Source organism: Larimichthys crocea, chromosome XVIII, assembly GCF_000972845.2.
Source record: "Larimichthys crocea isolate SSNF chromosome XVIII, L_crocea_2.0, whole genome shotgun sequence".
Lineage (NCBI taxonomy): Eukaryota > Metazoa > Chordata > Actinopteri > Sciaenidae > Larimichthys > Larimichthys crocea.
Genome location: NC_040028.1, coordinates 9,965,281 through 9,988,313, shown reverse-complemented (window position 1 = coordinate 9,988,313; position 23,033 = coordinate 9,965,281). Strand labels below are relative to the sequence as shown.

Sequence of the window (23,033 nt, the reverse complement as noted above, 5' to 3'; positions counted from 1 at the left end):
AGCTGTGATGATTGTAGTGATGGTAGTGGTGGTCACAGAAGGACAGAGGCTAGCCTGAATAGCTGCTGAACATTTATATTTTCTACCAGTGAATGATAAAAAGTGTGCAAATAGAGGGCAAATTAAAAGGAACACAGGTTAAATGATCCTGATGCAAACACTGGTTATAAAACAAGAGTAGGAAATATTCTTTTAGTTTTTCTTTTCTTGGCAAAATATACTTATGATCACTTTGTCTTAGAGAATGACAGATTCAGCAGATACAACAGTTATTAAACACAAGGCATCACAATAAATTCACTTAATGGACTTTTATAAAAGTGAGGAAGGAGATTTTCATGGTTGGGTTTATTACTTAGGATACTCATGGTATATTTTTCATCCCCACAGGTTTGTTTTCACGCAGACAGAAATTCCTCAGAACTACTGTTCATTTGCATTTCACACTGTGTTGCCAACATTGGCTTTTGCAGCGCTTGTAAACAGTGAAGAAATGAGACAGTTCCCAAATGTTTAAGCTTTGGAATGACATTTTGGAAGCAGTTTTACTTAATATAAAAAAAAATGAAGAAAAAAAAAGTCGCTTAGCTGAAATAGCAAAATCAGAAACTAGTCTGAAAACTGTTTGATTACTTATGCATATCATTGTACAGCCATATCTAGCAGTGTTGGCAAGTCACAGCAATAATGCTGCTGAGTAACAAATGCAAATGATATCTAGGTTATGATCTTATTATTGAAGTTATTACATGCACAATTTGGGGGCTAAATACTTTCTTTTTGTACGTGTGCATTTTGCTGCTGCAAAAAAGTGTTTGGTGAGGAAATGTGTGACTGTGCATATGTTCCAGGGCTGAGAAGAACATTGAAAAACTATTAAGAATTATGTCAAAGTGGAAAGAGTGAAAATGCTTTGAGGATGGGAAAAGATCAGTGAGAGATCACCCTATACTGGCGACTGACTGAGGAGAGGACTTCTTTATTAAAAGTATCCAAAGGAGGTCAGTGTAATATATAATAAATACACTACACAATAAAGATATTTTACTATGATATGCTACTACAACATCAAGTGGAAGACTTCCATATTGGTGAACACCCCTCTGCCGAATGATATCTGGTAGTTTTAAAATGTGACCTAGTGCATCACACTCAGGGTTTCCCACCATCTTTAACACGCACAGGCAGATTCCCTTTTGAAACAAAAGCTCAGCTTGCGTGTAAAACTATACTCGAAACTCCTTTATGCAAGTTTGGTCTCAGTGACAAAACACTGCTGAATACAGGGTCTCATCACGACATCTGCTGGACAAAAGTGTCACTGCAACATTGGATGAGCTGTAATGTGACTAAAGTTCATTAATCAGCATAATTAAAATTGTATTTTACTCAGTTAGCAATAAGTCTGAGGATTAGTCATTAGGAAAGTCAACTGGATATTTTTTCTTTCATGCCTTTGCTAACAGGACTGCATTGTTTTCTTCCCTGCTTTTGTTAATATACTTTATTGACCAGAAAACAATTTCTATAATGTTATGCAGTTTGTTCCAATTTTTTAAAATAAAATACATAAAATATTCTCATTACTGTTTATGATGTGTACTAAAAACTTACCTGAGAACATAGGAGGGGCGCAGCAGACAGGGGTAGCCCACCTGGTTGGCAAAGGTAAACGCATCTTCCTGTGAAGAGAGAAAAACACAGCAGATTGTTGTTAGCTTTTATTTTTTAATTTTCCATGATAGTGATAGTGTCACACGTTGGAGCCATTTGAAAAACAGCCAAGTTAAGTTCTTCAAGGACAAATATTGAAAAAGCTACCTTTACAATGTGTAATACACTTTGTGTACAGTAGTTCATACAGCAAATTTGTGCTTTCATGTCCACTGCAAACAAATAGTGAAAAATGTAAATTTTGCATTCAATTCAAGAGGTTAGTAATGACCAGTTGATGATGTGTTAAGCCACTGAACAACTAATACATCAAAATAAATGAGTGTCATTGCTGTTATTTGTCTCACCCTTGAACTGTTCTAACACATGGGGGAGATTTGAAAAGTAAACACACGAGGTAAAGAAATCATTTTGAGGGGGACAAAGAAGAAATAAACAAGAAGAAGTCAACAAAAGGCAGCTAGAAGTATTATGTAAAATTCTGAAAATGGTTTTAAAATGGACACAAATTTAGTTGATCCATGTGCAAAATCACCATCGCCAGTCTTTAATCTGAGCTTTGCTTTGCTTTGTTTTAACTTTATCATTAGGAAATTCATATAATGTTAGAGATCTGTTTGATTAAAGCCACGTGATTAGAGCAAATTGGTTGCTCATATTAACAACCCTCTCATACAGCAAACCCCATTTTACATATTATCAACTGAACCACGCACACACAGAACTAATCAAAAGAGTAAAAAAGGGAGACCATAAGTGCTCTAACAGTCGGAAATTGGGGCTTCAATTCATGTCCATTTTGATTCGGCTTTCTTCCATTCAGTCTGGCAGCGAGAGAACGGCTGTCCTTCTCCTGCTTCTACTCATCATAATTTCAATGCATTTATGTCTGCACAATACATTTCATGTCTGTTACCGCACTATAATTTTACGTATTTTAATGTGGCAGCCTCTATGTCCAGGACAAATTTCCCCAGGGACAAATAAAGAAATCTAGACATTGTTCTATCTCTCTTATTCATTTCTAGCTCTTTTCACTCCATCATTACCCACTGTACACTCGCCAGGTGGAGTAACGTTAACAAACATAAAATAGCTTCCCAGAGATGCAAAAGAACCATCTCCCTATGGCTGTGCTGGAGCTATTCCAGTCCAATAAAAACGAACCGTTTCTTCACGATCGACAGGGAAATAGAGTATGTGGGTAGACTCTGGAGAGACACAGAACTTTATCTGTGTGTGCCTGCTAATCGCTCCTTAGTGGTAACTGAATTCATGAGCAATGGTAATGGAGGAGACATATTTCAGCACTGACTGCAGACACATTTCGGTGCTCCACATGTTCCACAGAGGGGCCTGCCAGTGCTTCATTCTGATATAGCCGTAAGCAAGCTGAGAGGGCCAAACACTGGAAAACTCTAAGAAAAAGACTAAGTAAAGTGGTGCAGTGCCTCTGTGAGGGAAGAAGAAAGTTAGTAATGAGAGAAGTTTGTCTCAAGAGAATGGTGTGACCTTATAGGGCAGGAAAATGAAGGTAATGGGTGTTTGGTGTCGATGTTACATTTTTGTATCTAAAAATAACACGCTAATACACTGAAACTTTTCTTGCGTTGTGATACCTTCAGGAGATGGTTTGATACAATGATGTTGTTGTTGGTTTGATGTGTTTGACTGAAAATGAACCTTTTTCCTTTATAGGCATAAAATATGTGTGCGATGTGTATAGGGGTTGCAAAATTCTGTGAATTTTCAAAGTTGGAAACTTTCCATGGGTAATAATGGGAATTTACATGAATACAAACACTTAATAAACACACGCAATATCTGCTATTCCTCAATCACACGAACATAGCACACTGCTTACTGCAGGGCTATTGAGGCCATGCTCCTTACATGCACTGTGTATTCCTCCATCACATGCATTTCTACAACCTTGGACCACACTTTAGAGCCCAGAACACAAGACTACTGAAGCCACACATTTAAGCCTGTGGACTACAAGTGAAGTAAGTTTTGATGATATCATAGGGTGAATATATTTGATGTGTGGTTTTAATGTTTAACTTGAAAACAGCACATGAAAATATCTTACATCACATCTTAGTTTTTTGTGTGAAATGCAAATATTACCTTTTCTCATAGGAGATGCATATGTACACAAAAGTAAATGAGAACATAAAAATTATGTGAATGACTTAAAAGAAAACATCTTGAGATTATGGCAAAGACAACACAACAGTCGAAGCAAATTAACTGAGCCTAAAAGGTTGGGTGGAGTATTTATCTTAGAAGTGGTCAGAAAAAAACTCAAATATCACAAGGTATGGTGCTGCAATGTTTCATTAACCCCTACTAGAATATATTTGTTTTTCTCTCACCAGGGAGCTGAGTGCCCTCCATGGGGCTTGGGCCACCCCGAGGTCATCTAGTATACTGGAGAAGACAGAGCGCTCTTCAGCCCGGTCGATCTGCATGGGGTTCGTCCCCAGAATCTTCACTCCGTTCATGTGCAATGGCACAGCTAAATTGTTGGGGATCTGGCCTCCGACTGACACAATGCTGCCAGAGCAACCCTGGAGAAGAGAGGTTGGAAAAAGAAGAATGTGCAAGATTTAAAAAAAAAAAAAAGAAGATGATAGAAGAACACATCGAATAAAAGAATGAGAAGTGGAAGGAGGAGAAAGGACAGGAGAAGGAGAGATACTCTGTCAAGTCTTGGACCTCCTGCCACTACCATCAGCCAAGATTAACAGTCTGAAACCTGTGGCCACTTTCAATTATTCTGGCCACTGATCACACAGTGAAAATATGAGACACAAAAAACAGTTGATCTCGCTCGTGCCATGGGTTTAGTTATCACCAGGGACAGCGTGTCTATGTGTGTGAATAAACATGTTTGCTCCTTTTAATAACACCTTGCAGCCCCTCTTCCTGTCAAGCTGATCCAGAGGGGATGCTGTTTCCATGGCAATGCCAGGTTGCATCTCTTCATTATTCATGGGCCTGCTCTCCTGCTCCTGTCCAGGGTTTATCTCCATGCTCTAATGCCGTATTTATCACACACACAGAGCAAGATGGGACCATAGCTGTGAGCAAGCAATTGATGGTAATGCTATCACCCTGAACAAACAAACACTTAATCACACTGTGATCCCATCGCAACTTTAACTGGATTACAATTCCTCTGCAGGGAAAAGTCAATGGACATTAGTACGCAAACACCCAGCACAACATAAGCACATAGACACAGGAAGTCGGAGCAAATCACAGCAGACTTTGAGGGTCAGCTGGGCTCGATCGACACCACAGAGCAACATACGGAAATTATCTATCATTATATACATAATGAATGAAGTATGGTCATGTATGTGAAATCACATCTTAATTAAAATTAGATAAACGTCATGGTACGTTTCATAAAACGCAAATGATAATCACTACAAATAGTCATTTTGTTGTTGTAATTTGAGTGTGCACTGACATTATCATTCATTTAGATGGGAGGATTGTATATTGTGATATTGTATTATAATGGGTTTAGACTTAGAGATAACACACCACATCTCGAATACCAACTGCTTGAATAATTAGTTTTAGAAAACTTCAGCTCAGTTAACCTAAAATAAAATAAAAATGACACATGACCTATGAGAGTTACAGAGAGGTCACTAAACCTAGAAAACCCATAAAAACTGCACACATCTGTAACCACAGAAAGCCCAAGCTCTTAAATCTTAGATGAGCCTATAGTGCTGTATAATAAATGTCCCAATTAGGACTCATTCAGTGTTTTCCCATTTTCTGTTAGACAGAAAGAGAGAGAAAGGGCTTTTGTGTGACTGCATTTAATGGCTAAGCCTATCCCGGAGGATAAGCTGCACGCATAACCAGTTTCTGAGTTTACATACGAGTGTATATATAAATGTGAATCAACAGAGAGGTTTTGGATATTGTCGGTTATGTTTCCAGTCTGAGCAGGGAATGTTTTGGACGTCTGTTCTGTGTGATATCCATTGTAAAAAGTCACAGACATAATGTTTTTATTAAAAAAAAACAGAACTATTCTTGAGCAGCAAAGTCACATCAAAACAAATCAGACATCTTAATTAGAGAACTTATTATGTCATTATATATATGGTGTGCTAGTCTTAGACCAGTAACTCTGACCTGGTTGACATAATTGATTTCTTTTAATATTATTATACTCTGCCTAAGGGAAGTTGATTGCAATCCAATATTTTCCAATATAAGTTATTATTATCATGGATATAACCTGAGATTAAATAGATTGGTGACCTGTCCAGACCTGCCTCTCTCCCAGTGCAAGCTGGGATAGACCCAGCAACCCAGACCAGAATGCTGCAAGTGGGTGTGCTATGACAAAAAATTAGTGAACTATATACTGTAGGTCTTTTATATATTTTGTTTGTCAAATCACAGGGCATGTTTGTGTGTGTGTGGCCTAACCTCTTGCTGGGTAATGTCCAGGATGCGTTCCAGGGTCAACTCCTCAAAGTAAAGGCGATCACACTCATCAAAGTCGGTGCTGACCGTCTCAGGGTTGTGGTTGACCACCACAGTCTTCTTGCCCATCTGTCTCAAAGCTCTGATGCTGGACACTGCGCACCAGTCAAATTCAACACTGCTCCCTGGTAAATCAAACAGTTCATGAATTTGTCAGCCATGAACAACAAATAAATTGTAATAAACTACATTGTTGTGACAACTGCTTTCCATGCAAATGATATTCTGTCTTAACTCCACATGCAGAACTTTCTGTCTTTTTGTTTCCTGGGAAACAATACTGCATCAACACTGATAAACAACCATTGACAATCACTGACCAACACAGTGTGTCTACATCAAGTTTGAAGTTTGCAGCGGTGGAATTAAGTTGTGTGCTCATTAGGTACAAACATCTGCAAATTAAAAAAAAATGTTTTAACTTTTCTGTGATGTTTTTATTTATGAATTCATATACCGTTTTTCCACTAATAGCTAAAGTTAACCTCAACTGCAGAGCCTAACAGACCTTCATTCGAAGCAGGCTTTGTTATGGAATTTTCTATCCTTAGGTTACACGGGGTCACTTGTAGACCTTGAGGTCCTTGGCAGTATTAGTTGTTTGGCTTTGGTTTGGAACAGTAGGTGCCAGTCTTTCTCAACACTGTGGTGGCCAGGGTCGAAGAAACCTTCTTAGACATAATAGATAGCTTGCTGTTGATGTTCTAATCTGTGTAAACAGACATCCGTGTCTTCAAACTAGAATGTGCTGACAATAACTGCTGCATGAATAAAGACATTCTCTTTGGCTAATTCTGGGTGTATAGTACTGTATTTGTGGTGTTATCTTGGGGTTTAAAGTCTATCCACCAGGATGAGTTCGGCAGAATGTGAGACCGACTCAGGCACTTCTGATGAACTTTGAGAGTGTCTCTAATTCTCCTTGACCAAGCGTCAATAAATAATACAACATAAGACATCAGAGGCTCCTGAACACTTTCTTCCCTCCTGACCTCACCATTGACCTTTGAGCAATTTCTCCACAACAGGCTTTATATCTGACACCCTCTGTTTTGGTTGGAGACTAGTACAAAATCACAGTGTTTCATGATGATCTGCTCCTGTTTGTTAGTGCATTATGCTATTGATACAAACACAGTTTGGCTAAGCCATTAACACACATAGACCTGCAGTGATTGAAATACGAGAATAATGCTTTAGATGAGTAATCTACAACACTAAGTGTTAAAAAATGATCACATTGTTGTATTGTATATTTGAGATCTTTTTTGACTACCTGCTTTTATTTAAGGAAATAAGGTGATCAAGTTTTTTTTTTAAACAGCATGAAAATTATATGGAAGCTTAATGTTAGACTCACCAATGTGATAGGGCCCACAACCAAGAACCATGATTCCCTGGTCTTTGAAGTCCAGATCATGCTCCTGGTGGATAAATTGACAAAACCATTGATGCACGATGGCAACACCTTACAAAACTCTTCTTAATGTTACTTATATTTTATTTTCAATGTTGAAGTTACAGTTATATTAACTGTATTTTCTATAAAACAGTGATTGGATTGTGGTACATTACTTCCTTTTACATTTGGCAGAGAACACATACCTGACCATTATAAGTACAATACAGGTAGTTGGTCATGGCTGGATACTCTGCTGCCAAGGTGTCAATCTGAGAAGAAAATAAATGGGTCAGACATTCACATGTGTTTAAAAAAGATCTACGAAGTAGAAGAAGGATATAGAATAGGAGTTATTGAACAACAATCTTTGGAAGTTTTTTGCTGGACACATTGTAAATGTAAATACATAAAATAAGTGTACAAAGTGGAAAGACAGTCAATGATAACTTTAACCTTTATTCCAATCAGGCAGGGACAGTTATCTCTGTTTATCTGAACTACACGAAGGAGCCCAGTCTTGCTCACCTGTTTGACCCAGGGCTTGATGCCGTGACTGAGCCTCAGCTCTCTGGCTGCTTTCTCACTGGAGCCCAGAATCTGACCGACCTGCCTGTCTGAAAAGCCGTCCTGCTTGGCCTTCAGTAGCAGTCCTTTGGGTACTGTAGCACTGCAGGAAAAAACAATAAGTAAAGGTTTTGTCAAAGCTGACAACTGAGCTTATTTTTTTATGTTTTCTTGGATGACCTTGAGTACCCCCTGATAGATGTGTGTATTTTCAAGTCCACTGAACTAAGAGGGTTAATCCAACAAGTGGATCATGACTAGCTCACCTACCAAGCAGTGTGGACAGCAGGAAACAGCCCACCTCAGTTCGATCAATAACACAGACATCGACAAACGAGGCACCCAGGTGCCAGAGCAACTGCAAGTGCAGCCATTTAAAAAACATTTTAAATCAATAAAACTTTAATGCGAGCTGTGAGGTTAAACAGAAAAGTGTTAACCATCGAGAGGTGATTTTGTGTAGCAACCAGACTGTTTTTTATTTTATTTTTTAAAACAGAATTTCCTTCCTACTTAAAATATAACCGCACCTATAAAATTCTGTTAGCTCCCCCTCTTCCGGCAAATTAAAAAAAGCACAGGACAATAGCCGCGTGACTACGTGGTGCGTGACATGGGAGGTAACACAGACGAGAGTGACAGATTGACCCCTGCCCAGTGTAGCAGGAATACACCTGCAAGCTTATCACTCATAAGCAGCTGCTGTCAGTCTGTCTCTGTCCCCGCTGGAAAAACAGAGATACATTGCATGTTGCAATACAGGGTCCACTGGAGCCTTCACAGTCACTTGAGGCAATTCACGGCTGTTCGTAAAAGTTTCTGCGTGGTACCGGTGTTAGCTGAGAACTAGTGGCTCAGAAAGGCTAAGTCTCTAGTATCAAAGGTGCCACCATGTACGACATGACAAGTGTTGATGCAGCTGATTCAGCCATAAAATAAGATATCATATCATATCTAATTAAAGCCACACTATAATGTTTTTCTATCCCTGAACAAGTTAAATAAGAGTGCCATGAGCTCAGAATGCCTCCCTTTCACTTTCTGTTTTTTTGTGCTGAGTCTAAAAACATGAATGCACAGTGATGAAACCGATATTGACCCTCTCATGTCACTCCCACCGAGAAAGCAACAAGCGTTATTTCCAATGATGTCATAGTATTTGTTATAACCCTAGGCAGAGACAAAAGAAATTCTCATTTCTGGAGAACAACAACTTGCTCTCCCTCCTCCTTATCTGAATTATTTATGACCTCGTAGTGTAACAATATTGGAAATGTCAAGTGCGTTTTAACTCCCACTGCACATGGCTGGGCTGAGAAATAACAACGAAAGGAGCGAGCAGCGTGAGTTTGAGCCAGAATCACAGGAAGGAAAGAAATTTGATCTGAGAGCTTGGTTTGTCTTGTGTACAATTACCCTGTTTGGAAGAAGGGCTCAAAAGCTAGAGAGAAATCCTTTGCATAACATGAACTCGTGAACATATGCCCTCAAAGGCAAATAAAACATTAAATACACATTAAGACAACGCAGTGAAGAACAATTGACTTACAGATATTCTCATTTGCTTTCAAAGGCATGCACACATTTTACTAAACGTCAAAGTATTGGAATGACACATTTGTGTGTTGTATAATTGCCGTTCCTGCAAACTGAGCAAGTCTTTCTAATTGTAATTCATGTCATGCACGTAGCTTATACACCTAATTATCTCTGCCCTAATCCACAGGTGTATTAGGTTCCGCTTTTTATAATCAAACTTAAATGTAAATTATGTCTTCAAGGGATCCTTTTTTATATATTCACTATGTCTCTAGCGGAAAACAAGTAAAAGGATGCACCTATAATCCAGCATACAACAGGTTTTAGATGTCACCAGACACCAAAATAACAGATTTCTGTGTTTATGTCTGAGCAGGTAAATCTGATCAGACTGCATTTTTAAGAAAAACATCAATGCAGAATGTGCTACAGGCGTAATATTGGTGTAGCTTCTGTTTTAATTACCAATATATCATTTAAGTAAAAAAAGCTAAGCAGTATCCGAGTAAAGCAATGAGCAACTTTTCTTTGTCATCATTGTAAATTAAATATCTATCATTTTATAGACTTAACTGCTTAATTTAATAAATAATGGGTACATAATGACAATGATTGTTAATTGCAAACAGACACTGTAAAATCATAACAGTAATAATACTGCCAACTTTATAACTAAATGTTATGATTAAAATTATGTTTTTTCGCATTTTTTCGCATGAAATTAGTTTATTTCTAAAACCTTTACCAACAATGTGAAAAAGTGTCAGTAAAAGATAATCCTTCCAAATCATTTATTTCTAATCTTTTTTTTTTAAGTTTTATTGTATAGAGACAGCTGAAGAGTGACAGGAATGTGGATAGAGAGAGATGGGGAATGACATGTTGCAAAAAGCCACAGGTCGGATTCGAACCCTGGGCCGTTACGGCAAGGACTGAGCCTTTGTAGATGGGGCGGATGCTCTACCAACTGAGCTGACACCCATTTATTTCTAATCTTAACTTCCTGATGAAGAAATCCTAACACTACACATGACTCTTGTACTTAAATGATGAAGAATAAAATGTCTTCACTGTAAAGGATTCTTCTCATCTCTATCAATACATATCCTTCTGTCCCAATAAAATAGAAGATCCAACACTCTCCTCACAGAAACAATGAGTCTGCTGACCAGTAGAGCCTGAAGTCCACCTGCACTCAGCCTTACGCTCCATCAGTCTGGCAGCAGCCTATTGTTGCGTGCCCATCCCAATGTCCCCTGCTCCAGAGGCAGCAGGAACTACAACAGCCTTCCATGTGTCAGCGTGTTGCAGCGGGAGCCCACAGACTGGCTGGCCATTGATTATTAAACAGCAGAGTCAGAAAGAAACAGCGAGTAACCTGTGACTGAGCCATGGAAATTCACAGTGGCTCTCCAGGTGAGAGCCAGAAGGCAGAGAGAGAGAGAGAGACACAGAGCTGAGAGGAGATGAAGCACAAGAGGGCAAGAAACAGAGACGTGAAGAGACTGGGGATCATCTGATGTTCCTATTGAAGGAGATTCAGTCATTTCTGGAAAGAACCTAAAATTCTCTCCTGGTTTTAAGACACTTTTCTAATTCCTGTGAGCATCCCTGAAGTTCTCTAATGGTGCAATGGGACAGAGGGATTTCCAATGCACAGGCAGTGTTGTTGGTATAAGTATATGGTGCATTTGAGTTGTAAAAACTCTGCAGGGTGAGTACAAGGTTGAAAAACACTGCTGCAAAGACAAAAGTCACTCACGGTTATGCAACCATAACTTCCACATTATGTCTATATTTACATCAAATCGGGTATTGTTTGCTGAACAGTAGGACTATCATGCCAGTAATGCAAATATCCATTAAGCGAATCATTATGTACTGTGTTAATTGTCAGGATCCTGCTGTGACCAATCATACTGTGCTGCAATGTTTGTGTTTTGTCTCTTTATCCTACAACTTTGAGACATAAATCTAGAAGCCAGAGGAATTAAAAAGATTAAACTGAATGGATTCATTTCAAAACAAAAAAATAAAATAGTCAAAAACTTTATTTGTTGCAGTGTGTGTGTGTGTGTGTGTGTGTGTGTGTGTGTGTGTGTGTGTGTGTGTGTGTGTGTGTGTTACCTCCTGTAGTTTGCCAGGTGCTGCTCCAGCTGTGTTATCTTGTGGAGTTTGTGGAGGAACCACTTGTCTATGGCAGTCAGCTGGTGGATTTGATCAACGCTTATGCCGCTGTGGAGGGACTTAAAAGTAGAGAGATGAAACAAACTCAGCGTTACATTCATTATTCATCATCATGAAGTTCATCATTCATAATCCTTAATGGAGCGCTCCAAAAGCAGACGTAAAATAGGTTTCACAAAGTTTCAACAGATTGTATGATCAGTTGCGTGTGATTAAAGCGAACCATTGCCAGATAGGAGCAATCATTCCAAACACATAAATTCTATGCATTTATCCATTGCTCCTTCAAGGACTCCTTAGAGCTTTTGCAGGAACAATATATTACTTTGCCAATATTGGCCTTTTATTAAAAATCTAATATCCAGAAGCCAGCCTGTGTCATCAACCTGTAATATGACAGAGGTTGTGCCCTGACAACAGCTAGTAAATATGTTTTATCATTTTTATATTAGATGTCTGACCAGACAAATCATTCCAGGTTAGTGTGGGAAGATTTTACTCAGCAGTCTGTAAAACATGCAGTGAAACCTGCCATAAGGAGCTTCCAATCAAACTACAAACTACAAAACCAGAGAGAGAACAAAAACACACGAAAAATATCAGGGAATTACATCTAACTTTTCCTCCTGAACCTTTGCTATGTATAATAGTTTATGTCTGAATAACTTTAGGATTTTATTTTTAAGCTTTCCACACTATAACCGTACAAAACTGTCTAAAAGAGTTTGGACCTAAGAAATGTTTCAAAATCAAAATGGTGGGAGAGTTCAGCTGAGAGTGACGGCGATTGTTCTGACCGCCTTTGGTATTTTTTTTTAACCAGAGATAGGCCTTTTTTGTTAAAGAGTTGGATCTTTAAAACAGCTGTTATATCTCTCTAATCAAAGCTACCAGACTTGTATTGATCCAAACTAGCATCAACTAACACCAAAGTCACACAATAACACAAATAAACAAACTGATCGAGGCAGCGAGAGGCAGAGCAGCAACCCATCCTTGTTCCGTAAGGTACAATTACTGGTTTTGTCAATGGAGTCTGATGGCTTTGATTGTGTGTGTGATTGGTTAAACAAAAAAGATCGGATTCTCCTTCTCTGTAGGGATTTATACCATAATGTTTTCAGACATTTATAATAACAATCTGTGGCTGTCGGCGGCAAAACAAGCACTTGGTGTATGTACATTGACTGTGCACAATTGCCTCAAAGGATTACACTTTGCAGCCTGTTTTGTGGCTGCCGGCTGCAGCACTCACGCTCAATACCAATTTCAAAAATTGTTGTCCCCATTAGTCACTTAGAAATAAAAAAAACAGGGGAAAATAAGGTCCAGGTTGAAAAATACCCAAGTTTCCCCTATAAGGCATTATTGCTTGTGTTTGATTGCCTGGAGATGAGATGTGGACCATAAATCCCTCGTGCTGTCGCCACATCAATGGATTCACTCCATAACTCATAAAAGGGGACAAATATATCTAATCTAGCATTTAAGGCATGTTTAAGTGTTGGACCTTTTAATATGTTTTACTTTGCAATAGTTCATGTAACATCTCTTGACCCTGTGTCTAGAGAGGCTTAAGCACTACAGTTTCACCTTCAACTGAATCTATCAGAAAGCATTGTAGTGAACAAGTAAACATATATTTTTCTGATTATGTAACTCATCCCTTCACACATTTGAAATCACTTTAAAAAGGCTCCATTGTTAGATAATCAAACAGTTCATACTGTAGACCTTTTTTCCAAGTATTGAACTCCTGTGCATCTATTTAACTAAATCAGCAAGGATTTCCACACAATTAGGCATTCATAACTGTAGGCAGGTAGGCCAGGGACATTTCAGAATAATCATTAAAAAAACATGAAACGTGGAGTTTTTCACGTTTTCTTATCATTATTCTTCCTGTTATACTTCAGCCAAATAGAGCCATATTTTTTATTAATGCTATGAAAGATTAGTGTACCTTGGCAAGGGAGAAGATACGGGTGCTGGAGGGTACAGCTAGCTCCTGTTGCAGGTCCTGGGTGTCAGCCCAGGCTTTCTTGAGTGGCAGCCGGGGCACAAAGCCATCCACTGACGGATGACACATCCTCAGGGCCTTCTGCATACTTTCCTCAAAGGTGCGGCCCACTGCCATCACCTGAATCCAGAAGCAGGGAAGGCATGACAGAACAATATGGCTGTGTGAGGACAGTGAATAAGCCAGTGAATGAGTCAGTGTTCATCCATGGATCCTTCTCTCACCTCTCCGACACTCTTCATGGCACTGCCTATTTCATGGGACATGCCCTGAAAGCGGTCCAGGTCCCAGCGGGGGATCTTAGTGACAATGTAGTCTAGACTGGGCTCGAAGCAGGCTGTGGTCTTCTCTGATACAGCATTCTTGATATCTGGCAGGGGGATGCCCAGGGCCAGCTTAGCGGCAACAAACGCCAAGGGATACCTTTGACATGACAGAAGGGCAGGAAGATCAAAATCAATTAGAGGGTGAAGTTTCTGTACAAAATCTTCACCAAAGCTGGTGTTGAATTTTGAATGTGATGTTGCTCCAAGACCTTTTTGGTTTTCAATTGTAGAAATCCATTCTCTACAGTAAAATGTTAATAGATATCTAATTTTAGGGAACAGCACTACCAGATACCAGTCTCATTTTGATATTTTGTTTAACCAAAGAAGATTTATACTGTTGATTTCCATTGCAATCCACCATGAATAACCATTTTACAATTTTCATACAGCAGTAGGGATTTGATCAGTTCCAGTTAAGGACCGGTTCCAAATTGTCCAATCCATTGTAATCGCATGACTACCGAGTTCATTGACTCCTTTTTTAAAATCGATCTTGGCATGTTCTGACAGTTGTGAATTCCAAAACAATGATGTCAATCATGCATCTGTGCTCGTGGAAACTTGCAACAAGCGTGAGTCACAGCAGCGAGGAAGAAACAGTTCATTTTACAAAAGAAAGAGGAGCGGTGCCATTTGTATTTTCTATAAAATTCGAATTTTAAAAAGGAAGGTGGAAACACTAAAACATCTTTTTATGCAAACATGGGTCTCATTTCCGAGAAAACCGCATGTCTTACTACGAGTGTCATTGCTTCCCAACCCAGCAGCACATGCATTACAGAGGGTGAAATGACATATCCGCCTCAAATGATATAAAACATACATACCATTACTGCATGACTGACATTTACACATTTCCAACATGCTGTATTACCAACCTCTGTTTGTATAGGTATTCTCTTACCCAGTAGCCTTTGATGCCAAAGCAGAGCTTCTGGAAAGCCGGGCATTAACCTCGATGATGCAGTACTCCAAGGACGACGGGTGTAGGGCGTACTGAATGTTGCATTCGCCTACAATGCCAAGGTGTCGAACCACTTTGATGGCTGTCTCTCGAAGCATGTGGTACTCCTCGTTGGACAATGTCTGGCTCGGTGCCACCACTATGGAGTCACCTGAAGAAGAAAAGGTTAGATTTTGTTGCTGATGATGCAGAGTCAGAAAAGACAGGATAAAAGATCGTATTCATAGTACACAGCAACAAAAGCCTGTTTCTCATTTGGATTTAAAACATTTAACAGCAAATATCCCACCTAAAGCATCAACCTGTTTTGTGTTTATTTGTGCAGTTTTCTCTTCGAGAATAATTCATATATTGCTTCATTTACCACATCCTGTCGCAGTTACTGTACAGTTCCTAAAATCAGTGACAAACATCTGCATAACAAAATAATTTTACATCTTGTATTTGCCTATTGTTATACAGGAAAAACTCAAGGATGAGAATGTATCACATTTTAGATCAAAACCACATTCTGTAAGGAGCACTAAAACCATCTATAATCTTAGGCACACTTCAAGTGTCTCAGTCTATATAAGTCCTTGATGTCATATATGAGAACTGAACTACTGTTAACCCAAAGGCTTGAGTTTGTCACTCGAGTATTGATTCTCAATGCTTTTCTTGAGACACAGATACAAGACTAAAGAAATGAAACTACAACAACGGCTTTCAAAAACATCTATACATTCATATCCAGGTACACAGTAAATGTGGTCCACAGGAACATGAACCCACAAAGAGCAAAAAGAAAGTGAGCTCGCCCTGCAGCAGCCTCTCCAGAGGGGTTTGTTTGAGGACGACAGAATACAAAAAGCAAACAGGAGTGAATCGGGCACAGTAGAACAGGATAAAGTAAACAATAACATAACATGCACATGTGCAACAGTCTGAAGGATAACACATCACGTGTGGTTTATGTTCCATTACCTGTGTGAATGCCCAGTGGGTCGAAGTTCTCCATGTTGCAGACGGTCACACAGTTATCAGCCACATCTCTCACCACCTCATATTCCACCTCTTTCCAGCCCAGCAGAGACTTCTCCACCAGGATCTGACTGCTCATGGCCAGCGCCTACACAGAGGAGTATCAATTTAGATGCTATGTGGCTGCATTAACCTTCACACAGCAGGTAGACACAGTAACACAAAGATCTATACAATATCATTCAGTACAATAGCTATGCAATGTAAATACTATAGGAAAGTGTACAGTTAGTAATGGTAATTGGATCAACATTTCACAGACTTTGACTATGCTTGAGCCATGTACTTACAGTCAAACTTGCCGTTATTGGTTTTACACACAAAATAGCGTTGAAAACAGATGAGATGGCATATTTTGGAAATTAAGACTCATTAAGCTGTTAAGAGAATTAAATTAGACGTGAGTTTATTTTCATAAATAAACTATTTGCTCTAATGGTTCAACATAATGAAGACTTTTCCCTAGAGCCTTGCCTGACATGTTTTGTACTTAATTTCTTGGCGTAACAGCTCCATGAATCTAAATTTGAACCCAACAGACATTTTAGCATGTGTGCACAGTCGTACATGTATGGATGCACTTTTGCATCACTTATCAATGTACTAAAATGTAATACACTCCCAGCACAACTTGCCTCAATGATCATCACAAGGCTGAACGAACATATGTGACAAAACAAACAAAAAAATACTTATTTACAGGTTTGCTGTGATATTGTATTATGTGTGCTATTGGGTCTATTTGCATATAGATTTTGTACTGGCCATTTTGTTTCATCTTTTTTTACATTAATAACTTCCAAAGAACAGTCTCAAAAGGAAAGTGATTTTCGCAAATTAATTACAATACAAGTGCTTTTTGTTACAAAGACATGTACTAACAGTTTGTACTGGTGCATATGCAGTGGAGAGAAATAAGCACAAGAACACTCCTACAGGTATTAGGCATAGGGTTAAAGGACCAGTGTATAGGATATGGTGGTATTTAGCAGCATAGATGCTGATTGCAACTGCTTCCCGCCTCCCCCTCAAAGTGTGATGGAGAAGTTATGGTGGTCATGAAACACTCAAAAAGCTCTTCTAGAAGCAGACTTGCACAACCTCACACACATGCTCCCCCTCTCACACACATGCAAACACACATACTCTCGTTTTTGCATTGTAGCTTCATTTTATATTGCGTTTTACATGCGTTTATCTGCTGCAAACCTCTTCTATACTGAAGTCATTGATGGTATTTTTTTAGTTATTGATTTAATCATCAATTAGTTCAAAATTAATAGTTAGTGTATACTGAATTTTATCAGAATCAATCACTCAATTATCATTTCTCCTTCTTTAAGGGTGTCGATCCATGAGCTTTATTAGTTATCATTATCTTTAAATAATTTTGATTAATTGACTGCACCTACACTTTTGGTGTCCCTTTAAACCATTTTCATTCTGTATTGTAAAAAGCTCTGCAAATCATACACACTCGACCTTTAAAAGTGTCTGGTTTTCTTTTTGTATTTTCGTCAAAGATTAGACAAAGACTCTGTGAATTCTGTGTCTGCACTGTGGCAGCCACTGAGCGTGACTGGCAAAGACACATTTGCCATTGAAATTTTCAAAAGGAACAAAAGAAAAGAAAAATACTCAGGAAAGCAGTAGAACATTCAGACTGGCATAAAAGTATGCACCAATTGAAAACAGTACGACACAGACGGTTCATTTTGCAGCTTGTGATCACAGCTTAGAACCAATTGAGCTATCAGACATAATGCCGGTTACTGGACAAGCATAAAAGAATGTTGCGTAGCAACAGCAAGTTATTCCTTTCCTGGTAGAACACAAAAGAAACAAACAGTTTCAGCAGCTTTTATATTTTTCAGGTTAATGCTATAAACAAGAGTGGAAGGTATGAAACTAAAAAAGGTTGTCAGTAAAAGTCTGGGTAAAATGTTTCAGTGGTTGATTTGATCAAATAAAAAATAAAGCAAATAAAAAAAGTTACAAGGAATAATGATGATAATCGTCTACACAGATGTCAACACATTTCCAACATTGCAACATATATTCTGACCTTGTTGGCAGTTTCCTCCAGCCTTTCTTTGTTGGCACACAGACCAGAGCCCAGACCTCCCAGGGCATAGGCCGATCGTAGCATCACTGGGTAGCCAATCTTCTCTGCTGCTTTCAGGGCATCAGATACCTGAAAGACGCACACAAATGTTGTATTGTAAGAACTGTCACACGTTCTGTAAACGCATTAAAAATAGAGTTAAATTTCAATGTATATATGTAATGTCATGTGTTTCCTTACAGACTCTACGGCAATACTGGGTGCAATCTTCTCGTTGATCTCCATTAGTTTGTCAGCAAAAAGCTGTCTGTCCTCTGTGGCCATGATGGACTCTACCGGGGTTCCAAGGACCTTTACTCCATACTTTTCCAGGATGCCACGCTGGAATAATTCAACTCCTGACCACCACACAAACACCAGTCCAAACAGAGGCAGGGTTAAATATACAGCAATTCAAAAAAAAAAAGAAAAAAAAAAAAGCACCCACTCATTTAAATATTGCACATGTTAATAGTACTCATGAGAATAACATGAGTTGTACATATTAGTATTTACTCCTACTTGATCTCCACAGGGAAAAACAAAAAACGCATACACTGGTACAAACAACTGCACACGTCTCACCGCAGTTAAGTGCCGTCTGTCCACCCATGGACAGCAGGATGCCATCCGGACGCTCGGTCTTGATGACTTCAGTTACAAATTCTGGCGTGACAGGCAGGAAGTAGACGGAGTCGGCCTGCTTGGTGCCCACCTCGTTGGTCTGAACTGAGGCTATGTTTGGGTTCATCAGCACCGTTTTCAGGTTTTCCTCCTACAACACCATTTGAAGATAGAATAAGTACCATTGTGTATGCACACAAAGTTAAGTAAACTTAATTAAAGGTCTTTTGAAGGTTTTTACTAATGTCTGTTCTAAATGCTTTATTTTTGTTAATGTAAATTCTATGAAAAGATTCAAAACAGAAACCTAGAAAACAAAGAAATTACAAAAGACAAATGTTAATGTAAATGCAAAAGTTACTTAAACATAACTAAATGGTAAATTTGATTCAGAAACTACTTTCAACAAGAGATCATATGATCAAAACTGCCTCTTCAACATCATGACACCTGAACATATTGCAGATGTAGATACGGGTAAGTTGCAGGCCATTTACTGTAACAGCTGGATTTTATATCTTACCTTCATGGCCTTAACAGCCTGAGATCCAGAGTAATCAAACTCTCCAGCCTGACCGATAGACAAACCACCAGAACCAAGTACGAGTACCTTTGACACCTGCACATGGACAGGTAATGCACACAGTAATTAAGTAAATAAGTAAGTAACAGCAAACACAAAGCATGAATTTTTAAAGAGACACAGATATTAAACTTTTTTTATTTTTTTTTTAAAATCTAACGAATTATGCGCATTTGTTGTTTTTTCCTAATGTTGTTTCACTCTTATATATCATTGCAACGATATATATGATGATAACCTTTTCCAATTAAAGTCTTTCTCCATGTTGATCTACAATCACTTGTTGCTCATAAAGTCTGAGGTAAATCTGCTCTTCCTGTTTGTAGTACTGTACCTCGGCTCTGGGGGGCATCTTAGGTTTCTTGGGCATGACTGACACGATGTTTGCATCCTTTCCTTTCTTGATCAGAGATATGAAGGCATCAAAAAGGAACTGTCGAAGCAAAGACAAGTGTCAATATACCCATGGTTTGAATAGTATTAGGAGGAGGCTTTCAGTACTGCATGTAGCCAGGGGATAAAATATTTTTCATGGACACAGTCAAACCCAGGTGGAAGTAGAGCTGTCAACTGCATGTTTTGGTAGAGAAGACAGGTCTTATTATTGTGCCTTAATATGACAGAGGTTGCAACATACTTTGACCAGGACTTGAACTACAGCCCTTGTCTGCCATGTGGGAGACAAGAACTGTAGCACAGAATCATCAACACTTTATTGTTGGGACAGGAACAGGCAGACACCTGTGGCCCTGGTACAGTCAAACATTAGGCACCACAGATGATTACAGCTTTCACTGTCAATGATGTCGCAACTTTATATTATAATTTTTTTTTTTTTTTACCACTATGTGTGGTTTACATTCCATTAAATATACATTAAAAAAATTATTTTCCCAGCAGCCTAATTGCTGCTTACAGCTACTGTAACTACTAATATATGTCTTTTTTTTTTCTTACAATAGATAAACATCCCGTTTCAATGGAAGACTTCAACTTTGCATCCTGTAAAGATGCCAAGATGCCTTTACTTAACTTTAGTATGGCTTTCAGGTACTTCATGCAGCACAGTCTTTAATTACCTCTGTGTCAGTGGGACCGCCTTTAGCCTCCGGGTGGAACTGGGCCGTGAAAACAGGTTTAGTGTTGTGCATGATGCCCTGGAAAACACACAGAGTTAATATAAGGCAACTAAACTAAAGCTGACAGTATTCTGCATTTCATTTGTTAGCCTTTCTGGAGCAGGTGAGCCTATTTTTGCAAAGTGTTGTTGTTTTGTAAACTAAATAAGAGAAAAATAATGCTTTTTCTAAAATCCATACATCAAAAGGTTGGCTCAGAAAAAAAAACTTTCACACAGAGCGAAATCAAACCTCATTGGTGCCATCATTGGCGTTGAGGAAAAGTGGGCTCCACCCTGGGGGCAGGGACTGACTGTCTATGCCATAGCCGTGGTTCTGCGCCGTGATGAAGGCCTGGCCTGTCATCACATTCAGCACCGGCTGGTTCTGGCCTCTGGGGACCCACAGACATGCATAAAGCAAAGAATATATTTTACACTTCTTTAAGAGACTTGTTGTTTTAAGAACTGTGTTTATTTACAGCGAGACTTAAAGGTTTCTCATGGAGTTTTAGGCTTCTAGTAGTGCTGGAGCAGTTTTTCAATGAGTGGTTTGCAATGTCCAATCCTCCCAATGATGTCATACTATTCCACTTATCAACTGGAACAAGATATGCACCAACAGAAGCCATAAAGAAGAAGCCTAATGCTAGATAACATGCATATGCATTACATACATTTTGTTTGTGTACAAAAACTCCACAATATGGAAGCTCTTTATGAGGAGCTTCCATATTGTGTCTTCATTATATTATTATTATTATAGTTATTAAAGAGTTCACCTGTTGCCCATAGGTAGCTTATATGACTTTGCTCCTGCGGCCAGAGCTGTGATCTGGTTGCCCATGCAGATCCCAAACACTGGCTCGGGACGATCACTCTCAAGCACCTTGACAAGACAAAACAAACACAACAATATTCATCCAAAGGTACACTATAGATCATACTATAAATATAATCTGTAATGAAGAAAACATGTTAAATCTTATAGATAGCCATGTGCTTCTTTTATTATGTTGAAAAAAAGTCTCTGAATAATATGACTCTCTTAACTTTGATAGCTGTAAATGAACAATAAGAATAATAATAATAATATGTCAGATTAAAAAATACCCATCAAAAATGCCCTACCTTTTGGACATTGTCAATGAGTGTCTTTGCCAGAGCCGGATCTCCTGGTCCGTTGGAGATGAACAGGCCATCATATTCCAGACTCATCAAGTCCTGATTCCATGGTACGAGGTGGACCTCTGCACCCCTCTACACACAAAGAGCAAAGTTTTAAGAATCCAAGGAAACAGACAAAAGAGACATCTGCAGGCTGTAACAGCCAATTGCAAGCTAATATCAACATTATAAATAACTAATCATTAACTGAAGCATTAACAAAGAGAATCTTACTTTATCGTTAACACAATACTGCTGGGTTTTAAAAAGAAAAAAACAGGATGTTGCCTTCTTTTCACACTCAACAGCGACTTCCTGTGCAACCTTTCTCACCTTAACCAGCAGGCGAATGATGTTATGTTTAATACCACAATCAACGGCCACCACTTTTATCGGGTTTCCTTTTCCAAAGACTTTGGTTTCCTAGTGGGTCAGGGGGCACAGTGAAAAAGAGGTTAGCAAAAATATAATCTGAGGTGATCTACTGTACTATACTATGTTTACCAGGTGTGAGAGGAAAAACAATACTAGTTCACAGTGTTACCTTGGTTGAGACCTCTGCTACCAGGTTGTTTTGGTTGGGGTCTGTTATCTCAACAGGCTGCCCATCAAATTCAATCTTCCCCAAAACTGTGCCCTGAGGAGAAACCACAAGCAAACTAACCATGAGTGAATAATTGATCCATTTGTAAAAGATGTAGCAGTTCATGCCTTTGTATTTACAGCACCTTGTCTCTGATGACCTTGGTCAGCATTCTGGTGTCTATTCCAAACAGTGCAGGAACCTTTGAAGGAAGGAAATAAAATGTGTAAATGCACAAGCAGCAGAGCCTGATTCTGAGACAAGCTCTGAGATTACAGCAGATATTTGGTCATTTGAATCCCAACCTTCTCTTCTTGTAGCCACTGTCCCAAAGACTTGACAGAGTTCCAGTGGCTGTACTCATGGGTATAGTCCTGGACCAGAAGACCAGATACCTAGAAACACCAAAGCACAACACCAGCCGTAAAATATATTAAGTATTAAATATATTAAATATTTGAGTCATTGTTTAGTTTATAAAATGTCAGAAAACAGTTACCATTGCTAGCATGGCAGCTAAAAATGTTATTGTCATTCATTAATCTTCTCTTAATCAACTATTCGTCTATTCATCTCAGCTCTAATAATTATGTGGAACACTAATAACAGTTGCTGCCAAATGTAGTGTC

The 23,033-nt window shown here is 38.8% G+C and overlaps 1 protein-coding gene across 1 annotated transcript in view; it reads right to left on the bottom strand.

The window, feature by feature from the left end:
* cps1 (carbamoyl-phosphate synthase 1, mitochondrial) overlaps nucleotides 1–23,033 on the bottom strand; it is a 44,476-nt gene that overhangs the window by 19,541 nt on the left and 1,902 nt on the right. Inside the window, exons 4-27 of the mRNA XM_010744442.3 lie at nucleotides 22,710–22,799; nucleotides 22,550–22,606; nucleotides 22,366–22,458; nucleotides 22,155–22,244; nucleotides 21,786–21,914; nucleotides 21,437–21,543; nucleotides 20,908–21,049; nucleotides 20,617–20,694; nucleotides 19,872–19,970; nucleotides 19,478–19,573; nucleotides 18,916–19,105; nucleotides 18,532–18,689; nucleotides 18,292–18,420; nucleotides 16,170–16,314; nucleotides 15,144–15,354; nucleotides 14,135–14,333; nucleotides 13,854–14,030; nucleotides 11,831–11,949; nucleotides 8,126–8,267; nucleotides 7,804–7,869; nucleotides 7,559–7,622; nucleotides 6,142–6,323; nucleotides 4,053–4,247; nucleotides 1,615–1,682 (exon numbers count right to left, since the gene is read on the bottom strand). Of these exons, the coding sequence (XP_010742744.3) occupies nucleotides 1,615–1,682; nucleotides 4,053–4,247; nucleotides 6,142–6,323; nucleotides 7,559–7,622; nucleotides 7,804–7,869; nucleotides 8,126–8,267; nucleotides 11,831–11,949; nucleotides 13,854–14,030; nucleotides 14,135–14,333; nucleotides 15,144–15,354; nucleotides 16,170–16,314; nucleotides 18,292–18,420; nucleotides 18,532–18,689; nucleotides 18,916–19,105; nucleotides 19,478–19,573; nucleotides 19,872–19,970; nucleotides 20,617–20,694; nucleotides 20,908–21,049; nucleotides 21,437–21,543; nucleotides 21,786–21,914; nucleotides 22,155–22,244; nucleotides 22,366–22,458; nucleotides 22,550–22,606; nucleotides 22,710–22,799 (3,026 nt within the window). The remainder of the gene's footprint in view (nucleotides 1–1,614; nucleotides 1,683–4,052; nucleotides 4,248–6,141; nucleotides 6,324–7,558; nucleotides 7,623–7,803; nucleotides 7,870–8,125; nucleotides 8,268–11,830; nucleotides 11,950–13,853; nucleotides 14,031–14,134; nucleotides 14,334–15,143; nucleotides 15,355–16,169; nucleotides 16,315–18,291; nucleotides 18,421–18,531; nucleotides 18,690–18,915; nucleotides 19,106–19,477; nucleotides 19,574–19,871; nucleotides 19,971–20,616; nucleotides 20,695–20,907; nucleotides 21,050–21,436; nucleotides 21,544–21,785; nucleotides 21,915–22,154; nucleotides 22,245–22,365; nucleotides 22,459–22,549; nucleotides 22,607–22,709; nucleotides 22,800–23,033) is intronic.